The sequence below is a fragment of the Strix aluco genome, chromosome 1, assembly GCF_031877795.1.
Source record: "Strix aluco isolate bStrAlu1 chromosome 1, bStrAlu1.hap1, whole genome shotgun sequence".
In the NCBI taxonomy this organism is placed as follows: domain Eukaryota; kingdom Metazoa; phylum Chordata; class Aves; order Strigiformes; family Strigidae; genus Strix; species Strix aluco.
This window is the reverse complement of record NC_133931.1, coordinates 50,236,343-50,249,036: the sequence shown is the minus strand read 5'-3', so window position 1 is coordinate 50,249,036 and position 12,694 is coordinate 50,236,343. Positions and strand designations below refer to the sequence as shown.

At 48.9% G+C, this 12,694-nt stretch overlaps 1 protein-coding gene across 5 annotated transcripts in view; it reads right to left on the bottom strand.

The window, feature by feature from the left end:
* The window catches only part of KCTD1 (potassium channel tetramerization domain containing 1), a 104,387-nt gene that overhangs the window by 64,045 nt on the left and 27,648 nt on the right, over positions 1-12,694 (bottom strand). Inside the window, exon 1 of one of the 5 annotated variants that reach the window (XM_074820487.1) lies at positions 6,785-7,584. The exons of 2 other annotated variants lie outside the window; for them this stretch is intronic. Coding sequence is in view for 2 of the 3 variants with exons in the window: in XM_074820451.1 (XP_074676552.1) it covers positions 4,692-6,551 (1,860 nt within the window). In the remaining variant the exon portion in view is untranslated. Of the gene's footprint in view, positions 1-4,691; positions 6,558-6,784; positions 7,585-12,694 lie in introns of those variants that run through there. 2 more of the 5 variants (XM_074820459.1, XM_074820451.1) reach the window with 2 other exon arrangements.

Genomic DNA, 12,694 nt, shown 5'->3' with positions numbered 1-12,694 from the left:
ATACAAAATTACTAAGCCTGATCTCTATTCTGCTTTTCTTGCACTCAGCTTGGGAAACATGCTTATGCCCACCAAACTTCATGTTAGTTTTAAGGAACATAGCCTGGGACATCCTACTCACTTCAAAAAAACCCCATCTCTGTTAAATGATCTTTAGAAGCATTCAGTTACAAACAACACTGACTTCCACTGAAGACAGAAATAGACAGGATTCGTTTCGCTATGGAGACTGATAACAAAAGCTGTCTTTGGGGACCATGTTTGACACCCCTGCTACCCTATCTCCCACCTCCCGAGGATTTCAGAGCAATTTTGATGACTATCAGATACAATAGGTCCCTCCTACGATTAATCACTTTCCACATCTGTAACCTAGTAGAAGATGAAAATCTTCCCCGGTAAAAAAAACCCCACAACCAACCAAGAAACAAACAGTAGCTCCCAAGGTAGCCACAGCTTCTTTAACTGCAGGCTAAAGTTCCTTTAACCCTCACGCTTGACGATTTTAATCTCAGTGTTTCTTTTAAAAAAGACACCAAGTAAATCCTGGATTTTCTTGCAACCTGAGATAATCCATTAATCAAAGAGGAGGGCACTAACTAGGCAGTAGGGCAGCCAGTACTAACCTCTGAAACCAGACCAACAGAAGTATTGCCACAAGAATTAACAACGTATTTAGCAGTCATCAGTCTTAATAGCTACTGTACTTTAAGCCTTTAAGATAGGTATGTTGCCTCACCTATTATATGCATAAAGCCTCGCATCCTAACACCGCCATGCTAAGCATCCTTCCCTGAAGCTGTCTGAGGAGTTCTCCTACCCAGTATACTCTGAAAGAACCTAGCAATGATTCTGGGCAGAGTACTACAAACATCTGTACAGAACAGAAGCCTTTTTTGTGGCCATTTTATGGAAGTGGAGGATGTTCCCAGATCAAGCAGAAAGATTCTTATCCCCCTCCAAAAACAAAGACTAAAAAGAGCTAGACTAATTTATTACTTTGATTTGCTCCCAGTTGTGCCTGCTGTCTACTCATATTCCTCATGTGCTACTGTTTTGCCTTCTTTTGCAAAACCTGCAGTCAGAACTAGATTTCTGGTTCTGGTCAGAGAAAGCCCTTCAAAGAGAACGTAAGGCAACAAGAAGACATGGGCCAGATCAAAAGAAAAGAAAAAGGACAGCTCTGGATTTAAAGCAGGAGGAAAAAATGTTTAAGGATTCCCTGGAACAGCCAAGACAAATGCACGAGTCATGTTTTAATGACTGTTTGGTAGATATCTTAATATCTGATTAAACTCTTCACAAGCAGCCCTGAGAAACCCAGCTGAGTTAGAGAATCAACTTAAGCATTTTTAAAGGACAAACAACTCACCCATGGCAGAAGTCAATCTATTTTCCTAGACCTATTTTTGGGTATTACTACTGTAGTAAGTTCAGCATGTACCAGATTTATAAATCTCAACAGCTACCACCACATTGTAGCATCAAAAGCTTAAACTTTAGCTATTGTTCATCTTTCAGTAACACGAGAGATGAACAACAGCCAAATTACAACCCTCTGTCATCAACTTGAACTGAAGTACTGCTGTCAGTGGCAGGAAAATTGCTGCACTTCAGAGCAAATAAGGACTGAAAAGAAAGTTGTGCCATGATGGCACAGTGCTGTATGCTTAAAATACACTCTATAAATTCTGCTCTCAAGGCTGCAACCTAAAGCAATAGTACGTTAAACACTCATCTTGATCCAACCTTTCCCTAGCTCTGGAGGAAGCTCCTATAAACCCAGCATTGAAAAGACATCTTGGGACTAAAACAAAAGATGGGAGCAACCACAATAGAAAAGCATAAAATTAACATACTTGCTACAAACACTTAAAGTTTGTAGTCAGTGCAAATTGAAGACATCCCATTTGGTGCCTTCGTTTAACCTCTGACACACCTCGCCTAATGTTCTCAATGCTATAAAAAAAGAGCATGCATGCACACCCTCTCATCACACCACCAGTTTTTCACCAGAGTATTGCACAAGTCCATGAGGGCAGCAGAATCTGTCCCCTGGAAGAATAATTACACAGACGACCAATAAACCACAAACTTATGACCTTCATGTTTTCAAAGAATCAGTAATATTTGTCAACAGTGAAATTTAGTGTCACATTACTTGATGAGATGTATTCAGTAAAAAGGCTTGGAAAGTCTTTGTTTATAATTAAGCAACAACGATTGCGGGCCAGGGCATTTCCTGGGGATTAATGACTAGCTGGGAGAGTCGATGGCTTGAGGCAATGCCTTGGGCTATTAACCCCAACCAGTCATTAATTTCCCCAGGAAATGCCCTGGACCTCGATTAGCGTAACTATTATGAAAGGAGAAAAAGTTTAGCATTAACGTTCTCCCAAAGAAACCTATTCCACAGCCAGTACTTTTTCATTTTGTCACATCCCAGAAGAAATGCATAAGCTAAAACTGACACAAAAAGAATTGGTGATTAAAAAGAAAAAAAAAAAAAAAAGACACTTTTCTTTCTCCTAAAGACTTAAATTAATGAGTTTTGTAATGAAGGCAAGATTCAGCTACAAAAGTGGCTGGGCAGCTTGTTTAGCTCGTTAAATTGTGAATGGAGATGAACATTTCCATATAATTACTGAGAAAACCCACACTGCCTAGTATCCTTGCTGATTGCTCATTTTCTTTCTTGATACACTTAAGAGAACAGCACATGCCTGTGTACTCTATCATCTATTTTAGATGCTTCTCCCTTTCCCCCCACAGCCCGCCACTAATGAGAATTACAGCTCCAAATGCTTCACGTAGGAAGCGCAGCTCTGCAACAAAACAGTTACAGCAGCTGGATTTCTCCTCGACTAAGCATTATGCAAGTGTGCACGGATTTGTGGGCCGGGGTAGAGATCAAGCTCTCCAGCCTGATGACTGAAGGTACCAAGACACCTCACTTAACAGGTTAAAGACACACGTACTCCCTTACTGCTAACTGGATCAGCACTCTGCCCAGTTCCCTCTTCCCCTTCTTGTACTCACATGTGCTGGTGCTCTAAAAAAGCTAAACTACACCTGAAGTTTCAAAATTAATTTCAAGGTCATTAAAAGCAAGGAAAAGAGGAGTCTAGGGTTAAATACAGTGAAAGAGCATTAGCTTATACCTGAAATAATGAGCTAGAACAAAAACATTATCTGCACATAATCAAGCCTCTAAGCCATTCAGAGACACCAGATACACACAGCAGGAGATCAAACTACAGTACTCCACTGAAGTGGTCCAAAAAAACCCCCTGCTAGAAAGGAGAGGTCATAGGTATTTTAAAGAACATAGATGTTTATGCAGGCATTCACTGGAAGCCCCCCCCCCCTTCCCTCTCCCCCTCCAATTAGCCTTCAGGCTGGTTGATTAGCTGGCAAACTCTTTGAAAGGGTCAGTCTGTCCAGAACTGGTATTTCCACTTGGGAAACAGCTCAGGCATGTCATATACCTGTGCTCACCCAGCGCCTCGCTCTCCGGCCGACGGCTGCGATCCCTGTTATTACTCGACACAAGAATGTCAGAGGGGTTTTGTAATCGTGTAGGGCAGCCAGCAGTGAAGTTCTTGCCTGAAACACGGTATTTTATGGGGCACAACGTAACTGCATACGCTTTATAGATTTAGTTAGAATGACTTCCAAACTTCAAGCCAATTGCAGAAGTGCAGCGAGTCTTTAATTGAAGTAATTTAGCTCCAGCGCTCGAGCACCTGAAAGGAAAGTACTTTTGGAGGGGATGGGGAACAGGCACCAGCACGTGCCAGCACACAGCAGAGGGGGTTCGCAAGGCATTAAGGCACAGCTCAACAGCGTTTTTGACAAGACCGTTTTACCTCAATGAAACACATCTAACGAACTTGGGCTCCTTCCACAGTTAAGCTGCACCTAAACCCATTTAATTGTGCTCTTACTGTATATTTCGCCACTATGGTAACTAACACAACTAAAGCCAATTTGCCTTATAAAAAAAAAAAAAAAAAAGGGAAAAAAAAGAGGAGCACTGCCAGGAAACAGAGCTATTTTAAATAAACAAATACAAGATGAATGCAATTGCCGTATTAACCCTCTTGTTAACTTCTGAAGTTTAAAATTACACCCTCATTACTAGTGTGTAATTGAGTATTCTCCCAGCTGTTTCCTGCATTTGAGGTTATTCAAATAGTTCATTAGCACATCAAGAACACCACACACACTAATGATACCTGATGCCCTTATCTACTATTTCAGCCCGATTTTCATAACTCACATCTCCCGCAAAAAGAGAAAGAAAAAAAGGGGGAAAAAATAAAGAAAAAGGAGGGAAAGGGGGAGCCCGCAGGGCTAAGCCGTTGGTGCCGACACTGAGGGGGAGCAAGGCAGCACCTGGGCACCTCTCCAGTCCGACCCACAGGCACACAGTGAGTGGCCACCAGACCGGTGGTGGGGGGTGAGGAAGTTGAGGGCGAGGAAGTTGGATAACACGCATCCGGGCTCGTTGGATGCCTGAACAGTGACAGTTGCCCCAGGAGCCACCCCGGGGCTGGCGGTGTGCGTCGGTGCCCAGCCCTGAGGGAGATGGAGAAGAAAGGAGAGGTGCAGTGGGGACTATGTGGGATGGGGTGCGGGGTTGCCACCTTTTTTTTTTTTTTTCCTTTCTTTTTTCTTTTTCCGGTTACCTGTGTGGGGGAAACAATAGCAGGTGAAACTACTGTGGGTGAGGTGGTGCTTCTGTGCCCATTGGCTTCAGGGAGGAGGTGAGGCAGGGGGTCGTGTTTCACTGACACCACCACCACGGCAGGCGCGGCGGCGTCCAGGGGCTCAGCGGGGCGGCGGCAGAGTCTTTTGGGGGAGGCAGAGGGCCCGCAGGCATCGCCGCCAGCCGCGGCCCCCGCCGGGAACACCGCCTCGTAGAGGGCCCGCTTGGCCGGGGCCACTGCAGCCGCTTCTGCCTTCACCGGCGCGGCGTCACCGTCTTTGGGCAGCACATAGGGGTTGGCGGCGGGCGGCCGGGGCCGTGGCCCACCATTGAGGGCAGCAGGGGTGTAGCAGCCCCCGCCGGCGGGGTGGTGGAGGAGGTGGTGGTGGTGGTGGGGAGGGGGGTGGTGGTGCGGCAGCTGCGGCCCCCCCAGCTTGGTGCCGATGCCGGCGATGCTGTTGAGGGTGGCGATGGAGACAGCGCCGATGCAGTGGTTGGTGTAGGTCTTGGAGAGCTTGGCCGCCTTGGAGAGCATCTGCATGCGGGTGCCCAGGAGGTTCTTGCCGATGGCCTTGTTCTCGTACCAGGTGATGTCACCCTCGCTGCAGTGGTCCCGCGGGCGCTGGAAGAAGGCCTTGCAGAGGGGGTTGCGCTTGGAGAGGTACTTGACGAAGCTGGCGTAGGGGCAGAACTCGGTGCCAGTCTCATACATGCGGGGCAGGTTCTCCTCGTCGCTGCTCTCCGCCCGCTTCTTGCTCCAGGAAGATGAGCGGGACTTGTGGTAGGGCCCCAGCGCCTTGAAGTAGACGAACTTGCGTCCGTCCTCGTCCACGGCCAGACCAAAGGAGTCCTCCTCCAGCTCCCGCTGGTTCTCCCGGCCCCGGGTGCAGAAGTACATGCAGGTCTCGAACCAGACCTTGTTGAGGAGCCCGAAGGGGCTCTGGGTGCTGAAGACACTGCAGGTGTAGAGCTTGCGGAGGTCGGCGCGGGTGATGGCCTGCTTCTGCACCACCGGCCCGGCGCCCTGCTCCTCCAGCTTGCGGATGACGGCGGCCAGGGTGAGGTTGGCGGCGCGGAGCTCGGGGTCCTTGGTGAGGTCCAGGGTGCGGCAGTAGGGCGGCTCGTTGAGGTAGCGGTTGAGGGAGCTGCGGATGCTGATGAGGGAGGACTTGGAGTAGAGCTGCCCGCTCTTGGAGCGCGCCTCGGCGTAGAAGGAGCGCAGGACGCGGCAGAGCGCCCCCTTGTCCATCGTCTCGAAGTCGGGGCTCTGTGCCTTCTCGCTCAGGTACTCGCGGAAGATGCGCACGGCGTAGCGGGTGGCCAGCCGCGTGTTCTCGCTCAGCCGCGCCCGCTCCGGCCGCTGCAGCAGCAGGGCCGCCTCCAGCTCCGCGTCCTCCGCCGCCCCCCCGGGGCCGGGGCCGCCGCCGCCCCCCGGGGCAGCCGCCGCGGCGCCCCCCGGGGCAGCCCCGACGCCGCTGCCGCCGCCGCCGCCCGCCGTACGGCCCGGGGCGGGCGGCAGCGGCTCCGTCTCCTCCTCGCCGTCCCACTCCAGACCCATCTCCTCTTCCTCCTCCTCCTCCTCGTCCAGCAGCAGCCCCCCATCGGCTCCGTCCTCCTCCTCCTCCTCCTCCTCCTCGTCCCCCGTTATCTGCACCTCCTGGATCTCATCCTCCTCCTCGCCCTCCTCCTCCTCGCCGGCGCTGCAGTAGCGGTGCGGGCGGGGGGCGACGCCGCGGCCGGGCGGCCGGTCCCCCGCATTGTTCCCGCCGCCGCCGCCGCCTCCCCCGCCGCCGCCGCTCCACTCTCCGCCGCCGCCGCCGCTGCCAGGCATTCTCGCCATATTGCCGTCTCCCTGCCAGTCCTCGGGCAGGGCGCATGCGCTATATTGGACCGCAGCGCCGGAGCGCTTTTGTGTTTTAATGACCTTCAGCTACCGGGAGGCAAAGCCGGGCTCTTAAAGGGGCCGCGCTCCCAGTGGCGGCGGCGGGGAAGGGGCGGGAGGGGTTGGGATGGATGGGGAGGAGGCAGAGCCGCGCTACGCGGGGGAACCGCGGGGAAGGGAGCGGTACTTACCGCGCCCGCCGCTCACCTCGGGTCCGTCCCGTCGAGCAACGGAGATGGGCGCCAGGAGCCGGGGGGGAACCGCCGGGCCGGCGTCCGCCCCGACCCGACGGTTCCCCCCCGCTCCCGGCGCCCGTCCCGCCTCCCCATCCCCGAAAAAAAAACCACAAACCAAACAAAAAACCAAAACCCAAACAGCGCTCCGTGTGTGTAGCGGCTCTTTCGTTAGGGATGGACCGCCACCAAGCAGCTGGGACGGAGCTCGGCACGCCTCGCACCTTCTCAACCCTCGCACGTCCTCCTTTCACAGTAACTTATAAACAAACATAGAAAAAGAAAAAAAAAAAAAAACACAACCCAAAACGGAAAAAAAAAAAACCCCAAACAAACAAAAAAAACAAACACCAAAAAATCTCGTGTTGTGCTTGTCCGGCAGCGCGGCTCAGCCCTCGACGGGACGCTGCCGGGGCGCACCCGGTTCCCGCCGGCGGGACCCCCGCGGCATCGCCCGCCGCCGGCCTCGCACCTTTGGGCGGGCGCCTGGATTTTGGTCGAGGGGCTCGGGAGGAGCCGGACGCCGAGGGCTTTGCATCCGTGCGGCTCGGAGTCCGCCCGGGAACAGCCGGTTGGTAGCCGCGGCGCTCGCTTGGCTTGCGGGATCCCCGGCGAGGGAGAAATAAGGACTCGGGGGCTGACGGGCGCCCCGGGCCGCCCCCTGGCTCACTGGGGCTGCAGAGTTTAGGGCAGCCGGAGGGACCAGGGCCCCCCGTGCCGCCGCTGCCTCCCAGCGAACCCGGCTTCTTCCTCAGCTGCCCCCTGCAGCGACGGGGCAAAACCCGAGGGGACTCCCGCAGCCCACAGCAGAGAGCGCGGGGTACAGACCCGCACCCAGCGAGGCCGCCCTGCGGGGGATTTCGCAGAGGGGAGCCCCCGAAGAGGCCGGGGGGGGCGCGGAGCCTCGGCCCTGCCTCCGCCGGCTCCGCGCCTCCCCCCCCCCGTCTCTTCCCGGGGAAGCCGTACCCAGCGGCGTGGCGGGCAGCCGCCTCGCTGCACCCTCCTCACCCTTCCTTCCCCGGGAAGGGTCCTTTGCGGGGCTGGGCTCGGGCAAGAGGAAGGGCGGGCACAAGCCCTGCGGCCCCGCACCGCGGGCGAGGGAGCCTGTCCCACCCGCGACGGGACAGGAAGGGATGAGGCGGCCGCGTCTCACCACCTCCCCGCCAGTAGCACCCGCACAACACAACCCAAACTACCCCCGAAGCCTCCCCAGGCCGCCTGGCCAGGCGATTTCTCTTATTTGGTACGTTGAAATAAATATTCATTACGACTACCGGCTACACCTAAAATTATAGCCTTAATTGCAGAGCTGCTGGCCTGAGTTACCACACTTGCTGCTTACTCATCCGTAGGCAATTGCTCAGCGCTGGACCCCAGCTCTGGTGGTTGCCTGGGGGGGGCGGGGGGGCTCGGTGCCGGTGGCGAGCAGCGCCGAGCCCCGGGGCTGCCCCTGGGGCAGAGGCCGGCGGCCACCGACGGGGCGTCCGTGCCAGCCCCAGCCCTCGCTGTGCATTCAGTCCAGGCAATCGTGGGATCCCAGAGAAGGGATACACAACTTGTTGAGCAAATTAGGCCAATTTGAGACACATAAGCATTCCAGGAAGAGAGCCTGCTACTCCCAGAAAATAATTGGAAAGAAACCTGGCACTGTTACATTGATGTAAACCTGGAGTAATTACACAGAGGTCAAAGTTGTTGCATGTGCTAAAGTTGTGCTCACTCTGTAGTTTGAGAGAGGATTATGTTCCCTCTTAGGTTGATGGCATACATATATATTCGAGAAAATTTTTTCCTATGCACATAAAGAGAATATAAATAATATTTTTTTTTCCCCTATCATATGCTATCTGCAACCCAGTCCTGAGACAAAGTCTCAAAGATCTTCCAATGATGGACCAGATGCGGAAACATAGAGCAAAAAGAAGGAAGACCTTGTTGTGGTTAAAATCTAAATGCCCCAGATAAGCTTCTCGATGGAGATCTTTTTTTCCTTATTCTTCCCATAAATGCTAAAAATGACATGACTGGCATTGACCTTTGAACTTGATCCTGTCTTAAGATTGTAGAAGAGATGAAGCCACTTCCTTTTTTTAAGAGGAGCTTTTCAGAGCCACATGAGTGGAAAAGGTAATTGAACATTTGGGTTTTTTAACTTTAAAAAAGATGAACACCAGGTTGACAGCTTCTGTTCTTGGATGTTCATTTAATCACCATTTCCTGATTACAGGAGGTGAACTATGTTGACAGACTTGGAGATGAATATGGAGCCCAGTATACTAATAGTAAGTATAAAGGACATAAAGAACTTGCAGAGAGGTTGGAGGGGAAAAATGTATACGGAGCATCCATATTACACACATCAGTTGGAAGCACTTCAGCAGCCAGGGGGAATTCAGAGAGTAGCAAGTGAGGTGTTTAGAGTGCTGCAGGTGCCCATAACTGGGAAGACATCTGCATAAGGTAATACCTGTATAACCTATATACATATATGTGTGTGCATGTGTATATATACATATATAAGTTAATTGCATATATATATATGTTAACTTACCTATCTGTCTACATTCCTAAAGATGAGATTTAGCCTAGTCAGTTGTATTCCAAAAGTTTAAATCCTATTGTTCAAGCTCTCAGGTTAGACAAGGTAATCGAATTGCATTCTGAAACTGCCAGAGTTGCACAAGGTTGTCTAATGCAAGTTGGCGTAATAACATTAAACTTACATCCACTCCGCCCTCCACGTCACTAATCGGAGTTTTATACTGCCAAGAGCTCTGCACAGGCATAGACAGCATTCTCCTCTAGGACTCAAGGTTTAAGGCTGATTCTAATATAGGTCCTGTCCACACTTGGAGAATATGTTTTATTACTGCTGTCAGTAAAGAAGATGTAATACCCACAGAACACTAATAACACACCTGCCCCACTAAGGTTGCAACCCTAGACCGGATTATCCTTCCTTGTGTATACCTGGAGATCAGTTCATAGGCCACATAATTAGCATGCCAGGTTAAAAACCAAAACAAAAAACCCTTCTCCAGGAGTCAGTTGGTTTACAATAAAGGTAATGTTTGAAACCACATTACCAAATAGATTCAGGCTTTTCCTCACTTCTTTTTCTCAGTACTCTTCCCCCTGGCCTCCGGTCTCGCTCCTGGCAAGCACAGAGCTTGCTAGAACCACGCTCTCTGACAATCTGACTATTGTGCTAAAGCTCTCTGCAGCCTTATTCTCCTTTAGACTGACACAGGCTATTTCTCCTGTAGCCTCCGTAAGTGGTTATTTCACTTACAGCCCCTAAGCCTTCCTGGTTTGATATTTCTTGGTAGGTGTTTCATCATGAAGCTTCACTAGAAACTAAACTGGAATATCCCCCAAAAGCCAAGAAGGAAAGAAAAATCCACTGGGCTTGTTTGCTCCCCAAGATCCAGTCTAGGCATTCAGAAAAGATTTTAAAAACCAGTGCCTAAAACAAGCTTGTTGGTTAACCCTAAGGCTGACCATGTGGCATCTTTTTAAGAAAACAGCTCTTCCTCCATGTACACTTTTATTGTTAGTTTAAATGCAATAAACACGTTCTTAAAATGTGTTAATATATTTTCTAAATGCAAGATATTTTTGCTGTAGAAGCAGGCTAAGTGGAAATCGGTATGAGAAATACATATTGACACTACAGAACTAGAAGGCAAATAACACTTGTGACTCTTGGAAAATTCACTTAGGGAAAAAGCATGTCCTAGAAATCCTTCTCCCACCCAGAGACATGCAGTTTTGAGATAAGCTTTTTTAGCATTTCAGAACTGTCACTTCAAAATGCTAATTCCATTTTTATTTTACTCTTTTACTTGTGTATATGATATTTCTAGTTGTTTCATTACTTCTTGATACTAGGGACAGCTGATGCTGACATATAATGTGCTATAATAGATTTTAAATATCTTTTATTTTAAATTTTGCTTTTTTAGATTAGTGTCTCCTGTCTGCATGGTGATGAAACGGCTTTATATAACTCAACAAAGGAGACATTGATTTAGGAAAGTAATGATGTATCCATCAGCACTAAGTTGCAGCTGTTCTTAATGAATTTTAAAATACAAAAGCTATTTCACCTCTTAGATTGTCATATTATGAAATGTTAGTGGTAGTTGCACATATCAAAGCACCAGCTACTACCGACACGTTGTGAAACGTGAAGGCAGCATCAAACCAGCCCCCTCACAAAGTTCCACGGTGCCAATCGAAAGCGTATTTCCAAAGTACGCTTGTATTTTTTTTCCCGCAGGTATTTGCCGTTATTCACTTGACTTCTTTTTTTTTCTTTTACAAAAGCAATATTTTTGTTGCTGAGGCCATGATTTGTTTCCAGATTACTCCTTTTTCAAAACAAACCAGAAAAACCCTGAGTCATCATCTTTGTAAGAAAGCACGCTTTTAGTGCTTGGCAAATTAAAAGTCAAGACTTCGTGAATCATCGTTATTTTCAGTGACAAGCAGCTGGAGCATTTTTGCTTCCAAAAATATAGAAAAGCTACGTTGTCAGACAGCTTGGAGAGAGACAGGTAATAAATTGCATTGCACTGCATAAAGGTTTTAAGGGTCTTTTAAAATGTGCTGGAGGTAAATTGCCAGGAGATATATTAGTGTTTTATTTAGCTGTGTTTCAGTTTATGTTTTGTCTTTGCTTCTGTGGTGATGAGGGTACTTGAAACAAATTGACTGTTGTGTGGGGCACAGCAGTAGCTGGTTATAGTTGCTCTAGCAGTTGTCCAGTCGTTTCTATGAACTACTGACACCAGGCAACCCGGCATGTTAGTGGCATAACGTTTATCTTCCATGGAGAGAAAGAGCTCTTTCCATCCAGGCTGATAATTTAAGTTAGTTTTAGTCCTTCTCAAATGGGTCCATAAATTCTACATGGAGGTGAGGGAAATTAGAAGGACCGAGCCAGTAACTCGAGAAAGGAACCTCAGAAGAGAGATCTCTGTGAAACCACAAAGCCCTGTTTATAGGTGGAGTACGTCTGTAAGTACAAGTTTTCACCTTACACAGTGTTTTTAGTACTATATAATAAAGCATAGATTAATGCTGTATTGGATATGGAGTTCTTGAAATCCTACTTTGTGTTCATAATCTTCCAATAAAAATTTATTTAGAACTAAAAGTTCAGGCTGGAAGTCACACTGGGATGGATGAACTCTAGAAATGCAGGGAGGGGTGACTGGTTTATGAAAACAGGGTTTGGTTGAGAAGGCTCCTTAAACATTCTGTTAAGAAAAAGGGAAGAAAAAAACCTGAGTCCTTACAATTTAACACATAAAGATTTAATGTAATGAGACTCTGTTGTACATAATGCACTTTCCATCTTGTTTCTGTACTGTATGGATCCTATCTTGTTTACTTTTTCCATTCCCATTGCGTGACCCAAAGTTTCTGTGTTGCCACAAGGCGTGCTGAGTGCCGATTCCTGTGCAGGGCCAGAGGTAGTAGGGCTTTACATCCCACAAAACTTATTCATGCCAGGCTTTTCTCAGAGCTGGGGGTCCTCGAGGGACAGGGCAACAGCTGGCCTTCAGCGCAGTCTGGAAAAGGGAATCCTCCTCTGACCGTCGGCTAGTGGCTTTAATGCCTCTTTATACCACGAATTCACTGTCAATATACTTTTGTTTTGACTTAGTGACTGAAATAAACTGATTATTCCCCTTTTCCACCAGTATTATGTCTGTGTCATAGTGAATTTGGAAATTCCTTTTCAGGTATTTATGTAGCAAAAACCCCAGCACCAATGGCCTGTCTACTTGGATTTTCTTTTCTCAATTGAGTTATCTCAGCTGGGTTGACACAAACCCAGTTTAAGCAACTTTAAAACTG